This window comes from Tachyglossus aculeatus, chromosome 16 (genome assembly GCF_015852505.1).
Source record: "Tachyglossus aculeatus isolate mTacAcu1 chromosome 16, mTacAcu1.pri, whole genome shotgun sequence".
Taxonomy (NCBI): domain Eukaryota; kingdom Metazoa; phylum Chordata; class Mammalia; order Monotremata; family Tachyglossidae; genus Tachyglossus; species Tachyglossus aculeatus.
In genome coordinates, this window is record NC_052081.1 from 7,015,869 (window position 1) to 7,039,340 (window position 23,472).

Consider the following 23,472-nt stretch of genomic DNA (forward strand, 5'->3'; position numbering starts at 1 on the left):
AGCACTGTACTAAACGCTTGGGAAGTACAAGCTGGCAACATATAGAGACAGTCCCTACCCAACAGTGGGCTCACAGTCTAGAAGTGTAGTAGCAGTACACAAATTAATAATAATAATAATTGTGGTATTTGTTAAGCACTTACTACATGCCAGGCAAGGTACTAAGCGCTGGGGTGGATACAAGCAAATCGGGTTGGACACAGATCCTGCCCCACGTGGGGCTCACAGTCTCAATCCCCATTTTACGGATGAGGTAACTGAGGCACAGAGAAGTCAAGTGACTTGCCCAAGGTCACACAGCGGAGAAGTGGCGGAGCCAAGATTAGAATCTGGCTCCCCCACTCACAAGGATGTTGGTTGTGAAATTACTGAAGTGTAATTTGGGGTTCCTAATTAGAGTGTTGTGGGTCCGGAAGTAGGTAGACACGCGAATAAAAGGCAACTCTTTTACTTTCCTAAGGAAGTGAAGTTCCTCTGGGAAACTTAACTTTCCATTAAGTTCTACAATAATGGTTTTGTCCCATCAGCAACCCATTTCACTTCATAGACCATTTCCTTCCACGAACCCCGGACAATTCTAAAGCACGTTGGTTTGAGTTAACTTCTGAGCTGTCTGTTTCCAAGGAGATCAGCCATTTTAAGAAATATCTTTCTGCCGGTTTCACATTTCATTTCACATCGACCCAACTCAGGGAGATCCCCTCTGAACTCTGTCTCAGAGTGTGGGGGCACTATGCACGGATGTCCTCGTGTTTCCAGCCCTGCCTATCGAAACCGCTTATGCTGCAGATAAAATATGAAATGAAACCCATCTGGCATTTCTCATTGAATTAGGACCAGAACATTTCTGTTAAATATTAGCAGATGGTTCCATTCTTAATATCAAACTAACATTTTAAAACATCTGAGGGGACCCTCTAAAAGGGGGAAAAGATGGAGGGCCATATGTTGCCTTCGTCCTCTGATCCCTCCCTCCTTCCCTTTTGACTCTCCCACTCTCTTCTCCCCATACTCTTTCTTCCCGGTACCATATGTTGAGCATCGCTAGGTTCTTCAAATGGAGGTATTTTATTGTACCTTGGTAGTTCCGCCTGATTTTCAAGGTACTGTAGCTAAGACTAAGATTCCATTGTTGAATTTCTTCTGAAACACTGGAGACTCTTTCTAAGAGCCAAGTTTTCTCCTGTTTTTTGTTTTTAATAGGAAAAAGAGAAGAAATACATGCTTCCCTTGGATAACCTGAAAGTACGAGATGTAGAAAAGAGCTTTATGTCCAGCAAGCATATCTTTGCACTCTTTAACACGGAGCAAAGGTAAGAAAATAGAGCCTGCTACTCCTTTCACACGTTTTCCTGATGACCATGGTTTAAGGACTGTATTTCCAGTAGATTCCACTGCAAATGAGATGTAGTGTCCTTCTCTTACTGGTCATCATTTTAATCATTTTGCTAGCATTGATTTTTCACATTTTCATCCTCCACCTTGATTTGCAGTTTGGAGTAACTTAAATCCTAAGACCGAGAGAGAGCTTCTGAAGTCATTTAATTTATTTCCCTTCTGTCAGAAATACCAAACCTAATTCACCCAAAGTATGCCTTCCTTAAAGTAAATTTAATATTTCTACAATTATTAAGGTTTTTAATTTTAATAACCATTATCCAAAGTGGATAGATTTTGTTTAAATGAGGTCTTAGAAGAGACAGTAAAGGTGGATCTTTGAATTTATAGATATAGGTCCTGTTTCAGTCTCCAGGGAATATACTCTACTGGGATTACTCCGAGCTCCTGTTAAGAATTGCCTTATGAGTTTAAGGGAAAGGAAATAAACGTGTGATTAAAATTGGAGGAAAAGAGGAGCAGAATCCTGGGGAAGCAGTGTGGTCTAGTGGATAGAGCACGGACCTGTGAGTCAAAAGGACCTGGGTTCTAATCCCGGCTCTGCTACTTGCGTCTTTGTGACCCTGGGAAAGTCATTTAACTTCTTGGTGCCTCAGTTATTTCATCTGTAAAGTGGGGATTGAGACTGTGAATCCCATCAGGGACATGGACCTCCTCCAACCTGATTAGCTTGTATCCACCCCACCACCTCACAAAGAGTAAGTGCTTAACAAACACCATTAAAAAAGAAAACAAAAAACACTAGCAGACAATATTATGCCTGGAACATGAGAGTACCTTTTCAGGTGGAGTGTTCTTTCAGTTTGGGGTGTACTCCATCCTGTCAGCTGCCTGCAGAATTTGCTCCTAGGACAAGCTCAGCCCTTGCCGACATTCTGGCCTTCAGCTGTGAAGTCTGAGTTCTCAGGATCAGGGAGGACTGACTGCTAGTTGAGGGAACAAACCGGGCTGCCAGCTAATGAGTGGCACACAAGGGAGAGTACCACCGCAGGGCCGGTCAACACGGTCTCTCCCTCAAGTGCCACAATCAGCAGGCTAGTAGGGATGGGCTGCTAAGTGGCTATTTGCCCACTGGCACCCAACAACCCAAATTTCAAACCCTCATTAATTCATTCATTTGATTGATTTGAATTTGAATGATTTGCTCATTCAAGCTCTCATCCTATCCCGTCTGGACTACTGCACTAGCCTTCTCTCTGATCTCCCATCCTCGTGTCTCTCTCCACTTCAATCCATACTTCATGCTGCTGCCCGGATTATCTTTGTCCAGAAACGCTCTGGACATATTACTCCCCTCCTCAAAAACCTCCAATGGCTACCGATCAATCTGCGCATCAGGCAGAAACTCCTCACCCTGGGCTTCAAGGCTGTCCATCACCTCGCCCCCTCCTACCTCACCTCCCTTCTGTCCTTCTCCAGCCCAGCCCGCACCCTCCGCTCCTCCACCGCTAATCTCCTCACTGTACCTCGCTCTCGCCTGTCCTGCCGTCGACCCCCGGCCCACGTCATCCCCCGGGCCTGGAATGCCCTCCCTCTGCCCATCCGCCAAGCTAGCTCTCTTCCTCCCTTCAAGGCCCTGCTGAGAGCTCACCTCCTCCAGGAGGCCTTCCCAGACTGAGTCCCTTCTTTCCTCTCCCCCTCATCCCCCTCTCCATCCCCCCGTCTTACCTCCTTCCCTTCCCCACAGCACCTGTATATATGTATATATGGTTGTACATATTTATTACTCTATTTATTTATTTATTTATTTATTTTACCTGTACATTTCTATCCTACTTATTTTATTTTGTTGGTATGTTTGGTTCTGTTCTCTGTCTCCCCCTTTTAGACTGTGAGCCCACTGTTGGGTAGGGACTGTCTCTATGTGATGCCAATTTGTACTTCCCAAGTGCTTAGTACAGTGCTCTGCACATAGTAAGCGCTCAATAAATACGATTGATTGATTGATTGATTGATTGTATTTATTGAGCGCTTACTATGTGCAGAGCACTGAACTAAGCTTGGGAGAGTACAGTGCAACAATAAACAGACACATTCCCTGCCCACAACGAGTTTAATATTATAGTTTCACTACCTGTATCCCCTGGAAATTCATCCGAGGATTAGGGAGGTAATAAAAATAATAATTGTGGTATTTGTTAAGCACTTGCTATGTGTCAAGAATGATTCTGAGTGCTGAGATAATAATAATATTTATTAATCACTGTCAAGCACTGTTCTAAGCAAGAGGATAGATACAAGTTTTAGATACAAGGTACAAGTTCTTCTAGACTATGAGCCCACTGTTGGGTAGGGACCGTCTCTATATGTTGCCGATTTGTACTTCCCAAGTGCTTAGTACAGTGCTCTGCACACATTAATGCTCAATAAATACGATTGAATGAATGAATACAAGTTAATCAGATTGGACACAGTCCCTTGTCCCACATGGGGCTCATAGTCTAAGTAGGAGGGAGGACAGGTATTGAATCCCCATTTTACAATTGAGGAAACTGAGGCACAGAGGAGTTAAGTGACTTACCCAAGGTGGTCAGACACAAGTAGGAGGGAGAACAGGTATTTAATCCTCATTTTACAGATGAGGGAACTGAGACCCAGAGAAGGTGTGTCTTGCCCAGGGTCACACAGCAGGCAGGTAGCAGAGCTGGGATTAGAACCCAGGTCCTCTGACTATCAGGCCTGTGATCTTCCCACTCGGCAACTCTGCTTCTCAGGCAGGAGTCATTAGTGAAGTGACCCATGTGGAAACTGTCATTGGGAAAGGGGAGAAGAGTAGAAACATAAGGCCACAGGGTTGTCCAAATTGATGGGGGGCATGTGAGGGAAGACCTCTTTCCCACTCTCTCCTCCTCCCTCTTGTCACCACCTCTTCATGTCCCTTCCTCCTCCAGTTCAGATAGAGAAGAGGCTCCTTGCCAAGAGAGACTTCCTGTCTCATGGAGGTGTTTACTCCACAGTGCAGAGTTTAGGAACAATCCATTAAGGCTTTTAAGGAAATTATCAAGCAATCTTCCTGGAGGATGTGAAGCTGGGAGTGGAGAGTGGAATCCTCTCAGCTGCTGACAGTTGTTCTCCCCTCTTGATATTTTAATGCTGGTCAATTTATTTGGTCTCCTTCACTTGGGAACAATTACTGCCTTCCTCTCTCTCCTCTCTAATTTTCTCAGTGCCTTTTCAGTTCTCTGCTCAAGAAAGCATCAATGATGATAGGGAACCCTATATCTTTGATTGTAGGGGAGTCATGTTTACTGACGCCAAAGTAGTCAAAAAATTTCTGTATCTTGGAGACGTCTGTCAGTTTGGGACCGGACCAGTGCTCAAGTAGCATTCGTAGAAAAACTGTGCCTCTGTTCTGGTCTTTGAAGGAGGAGTCCCATTTCCTGTATGATCTCATTTCTGTAAGCAAGAACTCTGATTAAACTTGAGCAAATAGTGAAGTTTAATAACAGGCTAGTTGGAGCCCTGATTGTATTATAAACCAGCTGAGAGTGAAGGCAACAGAGTCCCTCCATCTGGAAATCTTAAAGCACCCAGCTCACCAGGGCCTCACCGGAGTGGACCTGAATGGCTGGTTTTATCAGGCAGAGGTCTCGAAAAAGAAAATAGAAATGATACGATTCTGGACCTTCCAAGCAGATGTTTGAAATACATCCAGTTCTCCTCGAACCTGAGGGGTGTGTTTTTGTAAATCCCCACGTTAAGGAAAACCTGTGCTGTGCTGCTCACCTCTTTTGAGACCATAAGCCCAACCATTTCTTCTGATGCAGAGGTATGGCATAACTAAATAGGCTCACTGAACACCCCTTAATTTCCTTAACAACATTCTAGCCAGGACATTTAGAGGGAACATGTTTTGGCAGAACTTAATGTTTCCTGGAGCTGCAAATCAATCAATCAGTGGTATTTATTGAGCGTTTGCTGTGGGCAGAGCCCTATACTAAGCCCTTGGTGGAGTACACGTCCCCTTTCTTCATTAGTTCCTCCTCACTCCTTTTCCTTTCCACCCATTCACCCTCCCACCCCCATGCCACCGATAAATTACTTCTTCAACCCGAGTGACAGACTTGGTTGCTACGAGCTCATTTTGTTGCTATTTCAGCTTTCCACTATAAAGAGTGAAATGGCTTCTCTGTGGCTCCTAATCATCAGGTGTGTATGGGAATTGATGCATTTAACATCCTCCCTTAAAAAGGACTCAGTGTCATGGAATATTAATGCAACCTTTACTAGGCTGGTGAAACTTCTTTTTGAGCCATTCTAAACAGGTTTTTTTGGAGCTGGATTTTCTTAAATGAAAGGTCTGATTCCTGGTAGCAGTGACTTCAGCTATCAAGGCGAATGTGCTTTACATTCAGATGATGAGTTAAGCCTACATAAAGTTTTCTGTAAAGATAATCATTCCAGAATCCTTCTGAATTATTTTTAAAATTTCTATATGGTGTTTGTTAAGTGCTTACGAAGTGCCAGGCACTGTGGTAAGAGCTGGGGCAGGTACAAAATAATCCAGTTGAACACACTCCCTGTCCCACATAGGACTCACAGTCTTAATCCGTATTTTACAGATGAGTTAATGGAGGCACAGAGAAGTTAGGTGATTTGCCCAATGTCACACAGCAGACAAGTGGTAGGGCCAGGAATAGAACCCAGGTCCTCTGACTCTAAGGTCCATGCTCCTTCCACTGAGCCACGCTGCATCTCGGATTTATTTCCAAAAGTGGCAGGAGAGTCACAACTCTAGAATCTACTATCTTTCCCATGTTTTCCTCTCACAATCATACCGTGGCAAGCCACACTCAAACTCCAGAATAAGTGATTTCTGGGCTTTTTTGATGAATGGCTGTGATGCTTCTACGTGTTCATCTGATTCTTTGGTTTCATTTGCCACTGGGACAGTAGGTGACATACAATCAGTAGAACCCCATCTAATGGATTATTTGAGTTGTCTGGTCTTGGCTCTCCCCAGAAGTTATGCAACTCTGAGGTGATGCTAAGGGCCACTTGGTCCAAGGTATGTTGGTTTCTAGGATCTGTTTCTCCCAAGTGGCTTGTGAGACAGCTACTTGGTGATTCCTGAATATTCTCTCTGGGTTTTCTTTTGTTATTTAAAAAAGAAAACATTGTTCTTTCACGTTAGCTTTGGTGATAGATTCATTCTGATTTGCTTTATTCAGCGAGGTTTTAGGGATGCTTCTATCTCGAGTGGTCAGTGATGGCTCTCTAAAATATGAAACCCAGAGACCCACACATGATGTCATGTGTATCACCCAAGATACATTCTGTAACATGATGGAGTTGTAAGTTCCATTTGGTGGAATTATGTTAGATCTCTCGGACCTAGAACGTTTTCTACTTTGGAGATTTTGTGTTCCTTTCCCCAGGCCCCTCTGAGCACGGGTGCTACTTCCAAAGTATAAGACATGGAAGCAGGAGGGAAACTGAATGCTGAAAATAGCAATACTGGACATAAAGGAGTCCAGTGCTAAATTCATACGGATAAAGGATAGGCCAACTGAAAACATTACTGTCCAGTACAAAACTAGATGGACGGTCACCCTATTCCTATTCATTCATTCAGTCATATTTATTGAATGCTTACTGGGTGCAGAGCACAGTACTAAGCGCTTGGGAAAGAACAATGCAGCAATAAAGAGAGACCATCCCTGCCCCCAACGAGTTCATTAAAGCTCCTCAAGGATGGAGATTTCATCTTGAACTTCTTTCAGGCGTACCCCAAATACGATATGCTCTGTATACAATAGATTGATGATGGAATTTGTTAAGCGCTTGCTACACGTCGAGAACTGTTCTAAGTGCTGGGGTAGATACAAACTAATCAGGTTGGACACCATCCGTGTCCCACAGGGCGCTCACAGTCTTAATCCCCATTTTACAGTTGAGGTAATTTAGGTGCAGAGAGGCCAAGTGACTTTCCCAAAGTCTCATGGCTGACAGATGGCAGAGCCAGGATTAGAACCCAGGTCCTTCCGACTCCCAGGACTGTGATGTATCCCTTAGACCATGCAATAGGTGCTCAGTAATTGCTGCTGATAAGGATATCCAATTTCTGTGGATGGGAGATATATATCAGCCTCTGGTTTTTTTAGTGGTATTTGTTCAACGCTTACTATGTGACAAGTACTATTTTAAATGCCTGGGTGGATGCAAGTTAATCAGGTGGGACATAGTACCTGTCCCACAAGAGGCTCACAGTCGAGTAGGAGGGAGAACAAATATTAAATCCCCATTTTACAGTAGAGGAAACTGAAGCATAGAGAACTCAGTGACTTGCCCAAGGATCCTAGAGTAGGCAAGCAATAAAGCTGGGATTAGAACTCAGGTCCTCTGGCTCCCAGGCCCCTGCTTTATCCATTAGGCCAGGTTCCTTCCCTCTGCTGCCTTTTAGCTCTGAGGGGACCTTCTAAACCTCAGAAACGTCAAATGGCGGCTCATTTCTCTCCACATCAAGCAGAAACTCCTGACCTTTGGCTTTAAGGTGCTCCAACAGCTCTCTCCCTCTCAACCAGTCTCTTCTCCCACTGTACTCCAGCTTGCATTCTTCATTCCTCTGCAGCTTACCTTCTCTCTGTGGCTCATTCTCCACTCTCCTGCCTCCCATTCACTGCCCTTCCTCCCACCTCGACTTCCCCCTTCAAATCTGCCAGAACAAAGGTCTCCCCCTATTTTCAAACCCTCCTCAAAACCCACTGCCTCTAGGAGGACTTCCACAGTGATTTTTCTTGGTCCCAAGTCATACCCTCCTAACTGCCACTTCATCAGTTTTGTACCCCTTTTTTATTTATGGTATTTGTCAAGCACTTACTATGTTCCAGGCACTGTACTAAGCACTGCGATAGACACAAGCTAATCAGATTGGACACAGTCCATGTCCCACATGGGGCTTGCAGCCTTAATCCCCATTTTACAAACGAGGTAACTGAGGCACAGAGAAGTGAGATGACTTGTCCAAAGTCACACAGCAGGCAAGTGGCAGAGCCAGGATTATAACCCAGGTCCTTTGGAGTCTCAGGCCAGTGCTCTATCCACTAGGCCATGCTGCTTCTCTCTGGACTTTTGCACTCTCAACTACCCATTGCACTTCTATACATTTAGGCAAATCTACTCTACTACTGAAGCACTCATTTCTCCACATATCAATTTTTCCAATCTCATTTTCAATCTGTAATTAGTTTGTGTCTGTCTTCCCCACACACTAAATTGTAAGTTGTTTGAGGGCAGGGATCATGTCTTTTAACTCTGTATTCATTAATTCATTCAATCATATTTATTGAGCACTTACTGTATGCGGATCATTGTACTAAGCACTTGGGATAGTACAATAGAACAGACACATTCCCTGCCCACAGTGAGTGCTTTGCACACAGGAACTCAGAATGATATTGATATATTGAGACTTCAGAGTTCAGTGATGAATGAGAACATCATTTATATCTAGAAGGGAAAGGAGTATAATATTTTCCCTCCAAGTCATCATAAATAATCTGAAAATTATTCCCCGAGACAAATTTATAATCCATAGAACTAGGTTGTGGTGGTGCAGGAATAGGATACAGGCCCCCAGTATCATCTTGTTATGGATCACAAACTTTTATGAATGAGGCCATAATGAAAATCCATTTTAAATATCATTTTACAGGCATAATTCAGAAATAGGTGATAGGTTTGTACTCTAAACCTTGCCAAGACTACATTCCTCCACTGAATATTGACAAACTACAGGGAATTCCAGACCATGAAAGTTTTCTTTCATCTGTAGGTAGTGGAAAAAATAGAACGTTAAGGAGGATGAGAAACAGTATGGCCAAAGTCAGGACTGTACTAGGCACTACAGTATTTTCCATCCTTAAACATGTGGTTCCTTTAGCGGTTTTTGCTAGAGCTACAAAGTTTGTGCGGCATAGGGCTTTGGAAGCTATGGTAGATCCGCAGCATTAGAGTCACGTTTACTCCCCTCTATAAATCTAAAGTGACACACTCTGGGATATGGAAGGAGAATGTGTTTAGCATACACGCAAAAGCATATTTCGGCCTACAGTTGTTAAAGCCAAGTCTCCTTTTAATCAGAAAACTTGGTGGGTTCTTTCTTCTTTTCACAGTCTCTCACTGTAGAGGTATGCTGCAAACATATGGTTCTGATAGTGCACATTTCAATAGTTTCCTGATTATGTCCCCTACAGTTCCCCCCCCCCCCTTTTTTTTTTTTGGTCTTTCTATGCATAAAAGGCTCTCCAGTTGTGAAATGCCATTACTGGAAGAGCCCCAGGTTCACTGAAGAGGCTAGGAAAAAGAAGTTTAAAATGGCAGGCTGAAGGGAGGTGGATAGGACAACATATAATGTCTGCCAGTTTGATTTATTCCAGACGCTGGTAGTACCGTGACAGAAATCAAATGTGATTTGGAAATGTTTTCCTGAACGAGGCCTGAGACAATTGATTTCACAGCTAAGATAAATTCTTCTGAAAGGGAACATAATTGCTGGTGTAGGAAAAGTCTGTGGCTTGAAGCAATCAATTTAAATTCTGCTCATTGCTTTTTAAATTAAGCCATGAATTGAAATTACAGTTCGATGTCCCATATAGATTAAAATTCCTGACTCTTTAGAGGGAAGGTTAGCTGGCTGATATTTCCAACCATGCCCAAAGCCATTAAAAGGTGAGGAAGGATTCCCTGTGTTTAAGGCACATGCATGTAAAATAGGTCGATTTGTCTAGCAAAATGAGACACTGCTATCTCCTCGGAAGCCTTTTGGGTTGAAAGCAAAGGAGTCGATAGGGCTGAATCAACAGCTTGGCTCCAATTCCCCTTTTCCCGATGATTTAGCCTCGTGTTGTATTTGCAACAACTAGTACTGCCAGCCAGGATTTTTGGTCACCGTACATTAAGCCCTCGCAAACAGTAAGGACTGCATTGATGAATGAGCCCAAGCCGGCTGTGTCAAGTTCAAGAACCAAAAAGAAATTTTGTCTTTCCCAGCAAGTTTACTTTTCTTCTAGGATTTCAGAACAAACACTTTCCCTATTCCCCACCTATTTCCCGTAAAACTATTTGCTGATTGGCACTTTCCTGGGCCCTCACCACCCCCACCGGACTAGACCTGTAGACTGGAAGACAAGTGTGTCACCACTTGGGTACTGTAAAATAGTCCCAGCTGCTGTTCATTAATGATAGGGGAGCAATCACAAGCTGTGAAAATGCTGCAAAGAACTATGGCGACTCCAGGCAACCTTGAAGTAAAGCCCATGGGAGCTGGGATGAGAGAGGGGGTGGAAAACCACAGCAGCACCTCAAAATGCTGTTCTCTGGGAGTTAGGGTTAGTGCAATCAATCAATCAATCATATTTATTGAGTGCTTACTGTGTGCAGAGCACTGTACTAAGCGCTTGGGAAGTACAAGTTGGCAACATATAGAGACAGTCCCTACCCAACAGTGGGCTCACAGTCTAGGAGGGGGAAACAGAGAACAAAACCAAACATACTAACAAAATAAAATAAATAGAATAGCTATGTACAAGTAAAATAAATAAATACATAGAGTAATAAATATGTACAAACATATATACATATATACAGGTGCAAAGGACAGACATCAAGACTGAAATCATCAGGAGGGTGTGAGGTCTTAAGAAAAAAAGTTGGACATAAAAAAGTCATCCTCTGCCTAATAGAACAGTTAGATTTTTTAAAATTAGAACCAATTTTGAAATCATTTTCAGAAGTTGTAGAGTTCGTCCTTAGCCGTCTAATAAGCAAAATAAATTAGCCCAGTCATCCATAAGAAGCAGTGTGGCTTAGTGGAAAGAGCCCAGGCTTGGGAGTCAGAGGTCATGGGTTCTAATCCCGCTTCTGCCACTTGTCAGCTGTGTGACTTTGGGCAAGTCACTGAACTTCTCGGGGCCTCAGTTCCCTCATCTGTAAAATGGAGTTGAAGTCTGTGAGCCCTACATGGGACACCCTGATTACCTTCCATCTACCCCAGCGCTTAGAAAAGTGCTTTGCACATAGTAAGTGCTTAACAAATGCCATCATTATTATTATTATTATCCATTTTAACCTCTGGGTGCCCGACCTATATATTAAGTATCGAGTTAAGCAGTTGTGGAAAAGACGAACTCTGTGGATGGGGGGAAACTCGATTCTCTACTGAGCTGTCTTGGTGAGGAATTCAGGAGGAAGAACTTTTATTATCCGCAGTTTGTGTATTGGCTGGGCCTAAAACCAAGGAAGACTTACAAATACCTGAATTATTTCACCATCGAGGAGGACCTCCTCCCTCTCCAGCCCAGTATAGCAGGTACATTTTAACGGCTGAATGACAGTGATCTGCATTTGATCATGGGTGGTAGGATACTGGCCGTCAGGGTAGCAAATAATTAGGGAGGTCATAAGTCACACTGACAAAACCCGGCAGTTATGAGTGAGTAGAGTGATAAGAAAAGGAGGGAAGCGGCATGGCCTAGTGGAAAAAGCATGGGCCTGGGTGTCGGGGGAACTGGGTTCTAATCCCATTCTGCCACTTGCTTGCAGTGTGACCTTTGACAATCCATTTAGCTTTTCTGTGCCTCAGCTTCCACAACTGTAATGTGGGGACACAGCTACAACCGTTTCCCTCCTACTTAGACTGCATACTCCATGTTGGGTAGGCACTGCGCTTCACCCGATTAACTTTTGTCTATCCCAGTGCTTAGGACAGTGCTCAGCATTTTTTAGTAAGTGCTTAACAAATAACAATAATAATAATAACAAGCTCTTCTGCCATATAAATCTAATCCCAGTTAAATAAACTCAGGCCCATTTCCCTTAGGCAAATCCTATTGTTTTCCATTATTGTTAGCAAGGCTATTATAACATCTTGATGATGTAGAGCAATAACCCCTGCCTTGGAGCTACTGGCTCTGAAAATGTTCGGTTAAGTCTCAGCCAGAACCTACAATAACCTCTGTTTTTGGGGAGTTTTCACTTTCTTAGGTGACGGTGGCATTCGTGGAAACTCAAGTTGGAGCCCGGTTTTATTACCGTCTGCTAAAATATCAGGCATACTTAAAACAAAACATTGCATCTCCGCTCCTATTTGTCTTCAGTTGATTTAGTAAGAAAGAAACTTCCCTACAAAGAGTAGCTTAGCTGAGACTACTAGCCAAGGGGAGACGTAAAACTTTGTAGTTCACCTATTGAATCAAAAATTATATTCTTCTGTTTAGATTTTTCCTGCTTAGATAGTCCCTGGATTCAGAGGGAAACTATTCAGAGGCATGTGTAATTAATTTTAATTAACACACACAAGCTCAGCAAAGAGAGCTGAAATGACACACGCCTTGGTAGAAAATGTTAGTCACACATAGCAGTTAACTCGGAGCAGATGGATGCTTTCATAAAGAAAATATTTGCAGGGCCCTAACTGCATTGGGCTTATTATTTCTTTTTCTCTCATTTTGTAACTGCCTGGGTTTGCAAAGTGTCATTATTTTTCATAGAATTTCAAGCAAAGCATTGTTCACATGCAGTGCTCTAGGATCAGCTTCAGATGTTGCTTTGGGGCATCTGAACACTGTTTCTGCCTATTTCTTTTTGTGTTCAAGTTATATAGATGTCAGTGAGTGTCTGAGTGGAACCACTTGCATTAAAGTGTTAGATGAATACTCTGTAATAGGTAGCATATTTTTTTGAGAATATAAATGTCCGTGATATTTTGTTTGGAATGTGGGAAACATTTTGAACCACCTATTAATTGCAAGATGGTGGTTGTTTCACATCCAAAAATGTGATGTTTTTAAAAATCATTCTGGATTTTGATGAGCTGTCAATTTTTACATTTCTGGCACCCTGAATTAAAAACAAGTACTTGGGTGGCCAAAAGAGTCTCGGTAAAGAGTGGATTTGTGGTTAGGTGACATGTAATTATGCTTTTCATGGTGTAGTGTCATTTCTCACTTTACAGTGAGCGGCGTGGATAGATATTATACGCAGAAACATGATCAGCCCTCCCCTTCGTATGTTCTCTTCCCCCTCGCCCCCCAACAATGGAAAACAAACAAAAATATATTTATTTATGTATCTGTTTATCTTCCCTTGCCCAGTACATGCCATTTTAAGGTGAGGAGGCCAGAACAGGTCAGACGTCTGAAGCCCAATTCCATCCAAGACCCAGTCCAGACCACAATTGAGGGGACCCAACTGGATCACAAGCTGACCCAAGATTGGGCTTGATTGGGTTCATTTTTAGCAGCACCCTAGCCTCCTCACCCCCACCCCTGCAACTGAACCCCTAAAAGTGGGGCTAAGAGGAAAGTAGCTGTCTGGACTGATCGAACGCTCTCTGGCCCGACGTCAGCCTACCCCTTCAGGCTCCTGGGGCCAAACCTGGCTCGTGCTGGGTGCTGATACAAAGTTCAGACCGATTTGGAAATGGAATATCTGAAGGTTTTGTTTATTTCCCCTTCTAGTCATCTTCATCACTCTCAACGTTTATTGAGCACTGTGCCAGGCACAAGGCAGCATGGCTCAGTGGAAAGAGCACGGGCTTTGGAGTCAGAGGTCATGAGTTCAAACCCCAGCTCCATCAACTGGCAGCTGTGTGACTTTGGGCAAGTCACTTAACTTCTCTGTGCCTCAGTTTCCTCATCTGTAAAATGGGGGTGAAAACTGTGAGCCCCCCATGGGACAACCTGATCACCTTGTAACCTCCCCAGTGCTTAGAACAGTGCTTTGCACATAGTAAGCGCTTAATAGATGCCATCATTATTATTGTTATTGGGCAACACTCAGGAACACCGTCCTTTTCTTCAAGGAGCTGACAATCTAAGGATCTTCTCAGACTCTCTTGTCCCAGGATGTGGTGAGGGCAGGGGTGAGGAATGGGGTCTGCTCTGTCCTGGCGTCCCTACAAGGAGTTTCGAGGTCTAACCAGTAGGGCCGTCATGCTGCGCTCTTGCCCATCACCCCATTCATTTTCAAACATATTCGCAAGTAGGATGAGTTTGGTAGGGACTTTTAGGGTTTCGGGCTGCCGAAAAGGTGAATTCTTTTGACAAGAGTGGAGAAATGGGCCATACTTGCCATCGCATTAGATTTCCCCTTCACCCTATCCCATCGCAACCGCCAATTTAATGTTCAGATAATGCCATACGTAGATCCGAGAAGTCTTGACTAGAGTAAGGATTTTAAATCCTAGTTCTCAGTATAGGAACTGTTCTCCTTTTGGCCAGTGGAGTACACTGGCAAGTAGCATCTGCCTGTGGGCCATGGACTGCATGCCACATTTGTTCCTGGTCAGCCTCGGATGTCGCGTGAAGAAATTGGGGGTTGATACCCCCTACCAACCTAGGTAGTTCTAAAAGTCTCCCTGATATTGGTGAGGGAGGTGGGAGTAGAGAAGCAGGCAAGGCAATTTTCAGTAGAAAATGGAGGAGAAAGGGAAGGAATGGATAAGAGGAAGGGTTAGGGAGATCAGAGGAGAGATGAGGGCAGATTGGAAAATAGAGGGAAGGAGGGAAAATTGATGGAAGAGGGACCTTACAATGTCGTAAAATGCATTTTATGCACTGAAAGATAAAATAAAACTCTTCCTTAGACTCCCCATCCTTATTCCAACCTCCAGCTAAAACTGGAATGCTTTTAGAAACCCTGTCCATTTTATAATTACACAAACTCAAATTCTGTCATATTGGCACCATTCACTCTGCCGCCGTCAAGGTCTGTCAGCATTTCCATTATGATTCCCATCCCACGCTGACAGGAGGATAATCCCAGCAGGCTCAAGTGAGTGATTTAATTCGGAGGGTAAAATGTGCTTTTTGGGTCATTTCTGTTATCACCGTGACTTTTCCCCAGTCGTGAGATCAGCCTTTCCATCCTTAACCCAGGGAGTTGGGCCAATTTTCTGTTGTTGAAATTTGCCTTGCTTATTTTCATTAGCAATCTGGTTTTATAAACATAACTCTGCCAGGCTGGATATCATTTTCTTCTCCTCCTCAAGTATAAAAGAATTGCTGTTTAGACCGGGCTTGTTAGTATCCATCATCTTTTGACTGGGTCCTCTTCATTGTCTTTTACATGTGTTATTTGGAGCACATTTGGGAAAAGTCACCTTCTTAGACCAAACAAAGACGTTGCAGGGATTTTCAATAAATCTCTTTATATATACTCTTTAGCATTTGTTTATTTTATACTATGTATTATATATAGTCAAACTTCATTTCTTTGAAATTCAAAGGACCTGGAAAAGAAAACAGACTGTAGATTTGTGGGATTGGAGGCTTGCAGTGTTTTGGATTGCTGCATGATAATCTGAAAAAAAAGGCTGTTGGTGAAGTATTTTGTACACTGGATAATAAATATACATCTGAGGTATATTCAGATTTATAATGAACATAAAGAGTGGGTGTGTGTTTCCTGTAATGTACAAGTGGTTTCGTCATCACCAAAATGTGAAAACATTAATTCACTAGCTCATCAAGGGGTCATCCGAGTTGTTGGTCTGGTTATTTGGGAACCAAAGTCAGATGTGAAGTTAGCGTCTGTGTTAGTGGTGAATTCAGAGCTCTGTATTCAGGAACCAAGCTCAAGTAAGCATTCAAGGTGATCCCAGGTTTGGGTTCTGCTTGGCTTCATGGGTTTGACCTAGGCCTCAGCTCCCAGGACATTGCTTAATTGGGCATAAACTGGGAATATTCATTCATTCAATCGTATTTATTGAGGGCTTACTGTGTGTGTGCAAAACACTTGGGAGAGTACAGTATAATAATTATCAGATACATTCCCTACCCACAACGAGCTTACAGTCTAGAAATAGGAATTGTGATGAAAACATCTGACCACAGGTACCCCCCTTCAAAAGTGGCAGAAGGCAGGGATTAGAAGGACAGTGTGGCAACCACTGCAGTTTGCACTATAAAGCAGCATTTCCCCTCTGCAGAGAGGAAATAGGAAAAGAGACGACCTGGCACTTAACACTCCACGAAATGTTTCAACCATTAATAACCATCTTCCTACTTTTAGCATGCAATCACTGTGACTTGGATTTGTTCCTGCAGAAATTGTGCAGACAAAAACCTGGAGTACCAGGCTGCATCCATATAGAGTAAATAGATCTGCTTTAGTCATTCAGTGGTACTTATTGAGCATTTGCTGTGTGCAGAGTAATGTACTTAGCCCTTGAGAGAGTGCAGTATTACAGAGCTGGTAGACAGACACATTTCCTTCTTTTACCGTAACTATCTCTTCCAAACTGGCCATCCAAACCAGAACTATCAATCACTGGTATTTACTGAGCGCTTACTGTGTGCAGAGCAGAAAACATCCTAAACTAGATTCTCGATCCGCCTCCGTTGTGATCCAGTTACCAAGTGATTGGTTTATAAATCTACAGACCTGCCCTTTGAGAATACTACATAGTCCAGAAACAAGCATTTCCGAGTTTAATGCTGGAAAGAATTGTCTAAGAAGTAAGGAGATTTGTAACTTGAACACTGTTAGTGCCCGGCGGAAGACAAATTGAGCCCTATTCCATTGGGTCTTCATGATAATTTGACAGACTTGGAAATGAAATACTGGCCTGTGTTTAAATACTGGAGAACACAGCAACTGGGAAACAGATTGGAACTCTCCCCATTGATATCTCTGTCCTACTCGCATCTCCCTGTTTTGTACTTCCCCTTCCCAATGGGAGATTTTTATTCCACAAATCTTGGGTCTCAGCCAGGGCAGTGGGCGAGCAGTATTTACTCCCTCTTTCTCCGTGTGTCATTTGCACTGCTTCCTTCCCAGTGCTTGTTGTCTGTTTGGGAGACTGAATTTTCTCAGGTTCAGTTTTGGAAGATGGGGAATGGTGATGCAGGAAAAAGGAAACTGAGCTTTCTTGACTGCCTCCTCTCTGCCTTTTGCCCCGCTTTTCACTGCCCTTCCAGTCATCGGCCGATGGATGTGTTTCAGGGACCCTCTCCCAAGGTTAAGATGCCTACTTTGCCTCACTAGACACCCAATCTTCTTGCCCTCTGTCTCAGACACAGAAGGAAGGAAAATATTAATGGATTAAAAGAATATATTTCTCTTAGCTACTTAATATATAGGCAGGAATTGGTAGGTGATTTGTTGAGATTCAGAGGTCATTTTGATGCAGCTTGGTACTTATCTTTCCACCTTGGTCCCTTTACCTTTTATAATATCAGTGTATTAAGCTCTGGCATTTTCATCTAGATCTTCCTTGTCACATTGCTTGCTTTGTAATGTGCTGAGCAAGGTTTTGTAAGCTTTGTTTTCGTTTTGTCGAGACAACAGAGGTTTTTCACCTTCCAACAAATTCACCCACGCAGTTGGCCCCTGTGAAAATTTGGCCAAATAAATTATTTTGCTTTTCACCCTTTCCTTAAGTCTGTAGAATAATAGAGTCTTGGGGCTAATCTTCCCTTGTTAATTTATTCCAATACTTCAGCGATCCTTACTTTAAGGAAATTCTTCCTTATATTTCATCTAAATCCTTAACACTACTTTTGCAAACCACCTTTTCATTTTCTGTTCTCAGTATTGGTGGTGACTAGCTGGACTCCTTCAGCATGCTAACCTTCCATATCCTTGAAGGCAGGATATTATTTTCTATTAAAGAAAGTTCTAGAACTGTTGAATTCTCTTTTTTATGGAATTTGTTAAGCATTTACTACGTGCCAGTTACTATACTAAGCCTTGGGTTAGAGTCAAGCTAATCAAATTGGACACAGTACGTGGCCCATGTGAGGCTCACAGTGTTAATCCCCATTTTACAGATGTGGTAACTGAGGCACAGAGAAGTGGAGTTTCTTGCCACACAGTGGACAAGTCGCAGAGCCAGGAACAGAACCCAGGTTCTCTGACTCCCGGGCCCAGGCTTTAACCACTAGGCCACACTGCTTCTCAAAATCTCAGTTCAAGCTTACTCAGTCCAGAACGGAAGAAGAAGGAATAAGATGTCTCAATTTTTTATTTTCCTCGAGACTGGAGGTGAGAGATCCTGAATAGCTTTTAGGAATGAAACAAGCAGGGAGATTCCTTTTTTTAAAAAAAATTCCATCCTCTGCAAAACTTTTACAACTTTAGGGGTTTGCTTTCTTGCTGCTGACTATTGATGTTCATTGAGTATCTACTGTGCATTTCTCACCTTTCCCTTTAAAGGAAGGGCAGGAATTCTGTTCCCATACTTTTCTGCTGAAAAAAAAAAGAAAACAGACTCTGCTTTAAGACCATTATTAGGTTGACTCCCAAAATGTATTCTTTCCAATCTCTGCATCTGGGTTATTCATTTGTGTCTTCAGCGCTAAGCACAATGCTTTGGCACATTGTAAGCCCTTGATAAATACCATAATCAACCAACCAAACTGATTAAGATCTGTTCCTTTTAACATTTTTTCTGAGACTCTTTCAGACTTTTAAATCATTTTTTAGGGTCCTTATCTGAATTCTCTACTAATTGTCCTGTTTCACTTTATGATGTCCAGAACTGAACACCTTACCTTTTTAAGGGTTTCATCAGTAGGGAATACAAGGGGAGGGCTGAACTGTGGTTTTGGTTCCTAATTGACTTCCAGTTGCTACTCTCCAGTACCCATCTCAGTTGTTCTTAGAAGGTTCTTATTTTGGAATGGACTCAGTCAGTTCCTTCCCTTAGCTGAGACTTAAAGGGAATATGTTTGAAGTTTAGTAAGGGAAATTGTATATTTAAATGGAATAAAAAGGAGGAGGGTACCATGCTGACTCCTTCAATTAAATTTTTTTAAGGGAGCTGAAGTTTTTCTGTTTTTCGTGTGGTAAAAAATATGCCCTTGCTTGTTTTCATTAGGTTTGTTGCGCATGAATGCATTTGTTTTGCTCCTATTCTTTCTTTAAAATTAAATCCAGTAATATGTGAAAGAGAAGTGAAAATTTCCACATCTGTTAAGATTTCCTGGAAGCAAGGCTAAATCCTGATATTAAAGGGAGTTCATGTTAAAATACCGAGTTTATGATTCCCTTTAGCAGCCTTCTTCCTGTGAGATTTTCTTTACAGTATGCATTTTCGAATGTTGGATTTTGCTTCTTTGCAGGATGTAATTAAAATATTGATGTTAGATAAATTCCAGATACCTTATTTCTGGATAAACTTTGCCTTTATGGCCCTAAGTTAATGGAACTTGATTGATAAAGGTACTGGACTATGCGTTGGTGAGCAAAATTAAATTAAGATATACGTTTATTGGTGAAGCCCTTCTGGGAATGAGCTTTGCAGTTCAGTTTATTTCCCTTTTTTCTTCTACTTAAAAATGCAGTGAATAAAGAGATGGTACTTAGGTATCCAAATAGGGTCTGCAGTTTCTAGAGAAATCTTAATGACAAGAAAGTTATACTCATGTTAGGAAAAGTGAGGTAGATGGAGGGGAATATTTTGTGAGGAAAGGAGGAACTTCCGGGATAGGTTAAGTGGAAAGATGGGAAGCACAGTCTTATGAAATAGTCGCACTGCCTGGGAAGGGAAGTGAAATGTATTCTTTGATGTATAGCCTCTTTAAAGTATTCTTTCCAGATGGTAAGTTCCTTGTGGGTTGGGAATGTCTACCAAATCCACTATATTGTAGTGTCCTAATTGCCTAGCATAGTGGTGTGGCCATCGTAAGTGCTCAATAAATAGTTGATTGATTAATTCATTGACTCATTATAGCCAGATCCTTTGCAGTGTTTAGGTGCCCAAACCAAAATAATACTAGGAGGGATGCAAGGGACCCAGTGCAGGTTAGAGGGGGCAGATTTATAATAATAATTATTATTATGGTATTTGTTAAGCGCTTATTATGTGCCAAGCACTGTTCTAAGCACTAGGGTACATACAAAGTAACCAGGTTGGACACAGTCCCTGTCCCACATGGGGCTCACAGTCTAAATCCCCATTTTATAGATGACTTAACAAGGCCCAGAAAAGTTAAGTGACTTGCCCAAGGTCACACAGCAGACGTGGCGGTGCCGGGATTAGAACCCATGACCTCTAACTCCCAAGCCCATGCTCTTGCCACTAAGCCACACTGCTTCTCAGGTGATTTAAAGATCTAGCAAGAGACCTCTTCTAGAGAAACAGCTGAGAAGTAGGAGAAAGATGGGAATGGGACAGGTTGTGGAGAAAATAAGACTTTGCGGACAGAGTGCCTCCTGGAGTAAAACCTTTAGAGGGTTGGAAGCCAGGTCATATTTTAATTTCCTGTATCCACCGTGTGATTGTGGTAATGAATCCTATTATATACATTCCTAAGCTTTCCAATCCTCCCAGGATTCTCCCTGCCCAAAGGGAGCTATAAGTTATGGCCAGGTAGTCCGTGCAGTGGGTGAGGGATAGGGGACAAAGTAGACAATGGGTAAATCCACTTTTGCCCCCTTCAGCCTCAGGCACCTACCCTGATGCCACACCTGTCCTCCCCTCCCTAAGCAGCAGTGGGTTGGAGGTCTCATGATTTTCATTGGCCCAAGTCCCTCCACACATAATAATAATAATAATGGCATTTATTAAGCGCTTACTATGTGCAGAGCACTGTTCTAAGCACTGTCTGCTCCTGGAAATAATGTCCTTGTTTGGTGGGGGCTGGTCTATCAAGAGGGAAATCCTATTTATTGTGACCAAAAGCAGTTTGAGACCCGTGGAGATGAATTTGATTCTTGAAGGATTTTCCTTGCTTCACTCCACTAAAGTACGTATCCGTAATTTAGTTTATTGTCCTTCGCCCCCTCTAGACTTGTAAGTTCCTTGTGAGTAGGGTTAGTGTTGTACTGCACTCTCCTAAGTGCTCAGTACAGTACTCTGCTCACAGTAAGTGCCCAATAAATGCTACTGATGGATGAGGGAAGCATCATCTAGTAACCGTTCAAGAAACAGCATCTAAATTAAGTTAACTGATGTGTGAGAAATGTACTTATGATCTTGCCCATTTTTATGAAAATGAAATATGCTGTTTGTTGTGGGTCGTTCCATTAAGCCTTTTATAGTTTTTTTTTCCCCAAAATGAGTTAAGCTGCAAAAAAGAAAGCTGTGGTGCCACCACCTTTTATATTTCAATTCTGACCTACAAAACTCTATTCATACAAGTTCCTGGGATACCTGGCAATCCCTACTTATTTCTACTTGCTACAAGCATGACCAATTTATGATTATCTAGAGCATCCAAAAATATTGTTCTGTTGCTTCTAGGAAAATAATTATTCTGCAAGTGGAAACCTGATTCCATTATATCTAAGATCTAGCAAGATGCATTTACTTAGCTCCATTCAGACCTTGCAGCCCTTTCTCCAAAGACTGCTGACCAGCACATTTAAAATAATTTCTTTTTTACATTCTGAATTGTCAACATGTGAGGGAGTTAGCCGTAAACCTTACAAGGCAAACATATGAGAAAAATCTTTGGAAACAGTTACTATTCAAAATACTCTTGGAAGAAGTGGCTAAAAAAGAAGAGAAATTATGCTTGGGAGTCACATTGTTGCTTAATTTATATGTTTTTCTTGTTCGGAAGAATGATATGACATTACGTTTAAATGCAGGGTAGCGGTTCTGAGGCCTTAACAGAAATGATTCCTTCAACAAAGTTCACTTTACCTTAAGAAGTTTAGAATTTGGGAAAATGGACTCCTTCTTAAACAGTGTAGATTTCTGCATCCAAAGAAGGTTCCGCAGTGAGCTACCGTGGTTCATTTAAGCTCGTTAGCAGAGCTTGGATCGAATCTGCCGTGTCCCTCTGAATAAATGGGTGGATTCACTAATCAGATACAGTAAGTTTGTTCACTACATTCCTAGACTACTCCAACCACCGACGAAGAACAATTGCAGTTAAACATTTCTGGGCAGCCCCGAGTGCCAGAGGTGCTATTTTAGTACCGTTTCCACAGATTTTGCGTTTGTTGTCATACCTCTGAATGACAAAGATCCAGTTTAACAGAAAACTCTTTCTCCCTTCTAGAAATGTATACAAGGACTACCGCTTCCTCGAGCTAGCATGTGACACCCAGGAGGATGTGGATTGCTGGAAGGCCTCTCTGCTCCGAGCTGGCGTCTATCCTGACAAATCCTTAGTAAGTTGAACCACTCTGCTTTTGTTCCTGACTCCGGTCAAGGAACCACTTTGACTAAGGATTCTGCTATCTTTGAGTGAAGTCATCTCTCTAAATGCCCCAATCGATTATGCTTTTTCTGTTAGATGTTAACCCTTCTGTTTGATTAAGAACTTGGCCACCTGCTAAAATGTGATCTCTGTGAAGTCAGCCCCAGAGAGAATTCCTTTTTGGAATTTAAAAATGATTTTAAGTTATCCCATTAGAAATGCACGGGCTACAGCCCTCTTGCTTCCTCTCTGATGATTCTTATCAGCACTGCGAAGGTGGTGCATGTCAATAATGAAAATAAGTCACTTTCACGTTATGAAAGAAGCAGAAAAATCTTGGCTACATCTGTGGTGTGTGTACTTATATGCAAGTAATGGTTGTAGAGCAGTCCTTTAGTTAGAGAAGCAGCATGGTTTAATGGGTAGAGCACAGGCCTTGGAAGTCAGAAGGGCCTGGGTTCTAATCCCAGCTCCACCACTTGTCTGCTGTGTGACCTTGGGTAAGTCGCTTAACTTCTGTGGGCCTCAGTTATCCCATCTGTAAAATGGATGTTAAGAGTGTGAGCCCTATGTGGGACAGGGACTGTGTCTAACCTGATTAATTTGTATTTACTCCAATGCTTAGAAGAGTGCTTGGCACATAGTAAGCACTTAACAAGTACAATTATTATCATTATTCAACGGCAATGATCCTGACAGTGAGTTTGTATCCAAACTCATGAGGGATATGAGCCCTCTTGAAAGTGAATTTGGACTTCAATTCAGAACTCTTGGGGCCACTCTCTACCCCAACCAAAATTCTGACCTCAGCTTGGATTTGCTCCCTGAGCACCTGGGAGACAAGGCAATGTTTGTCCTATGGCCTTGGATTCTCTGTTGGCTCATGCATATTCAGTAAAATCTCTTCAGAATGGAGCTTAAGGAACCATTTGCTATGTGGGAGTTCTGTGGACAGAGGACTTTTAAAGTGGATTGAATT

General features: G+C 42.5%; 1 protein-coding gene across 10 annotated transcripts in view; it reads left to right on the plus strand.

Moving 5' to 3' along the window:
• The window catches only part of DNM3 (dynamin 3), a 346,807-nt gene that overhangs the window by 228,341 nt on the left and 94,994 nt on the right, over window positions 1–23,472 (plus strand). For all 10 annotated transcript variants that reach the window (XM_038758051.1, XM_038758053.1, XM_038758044.1 and 7 more), the window contains 2 exons: window positions 1,204–1,313; window positions 22,353–22,464. In XM_038758051.1, coding sequence (XP_038613979.1) covers window positions 1,204–1,313; window positions 22,353–22,464 — 222 coding nt within the window. The remainder of the gene's footprint in view (window positions 1–1,203; window positions 1,314–22,352; window positions 22,465–23,472) is intronic.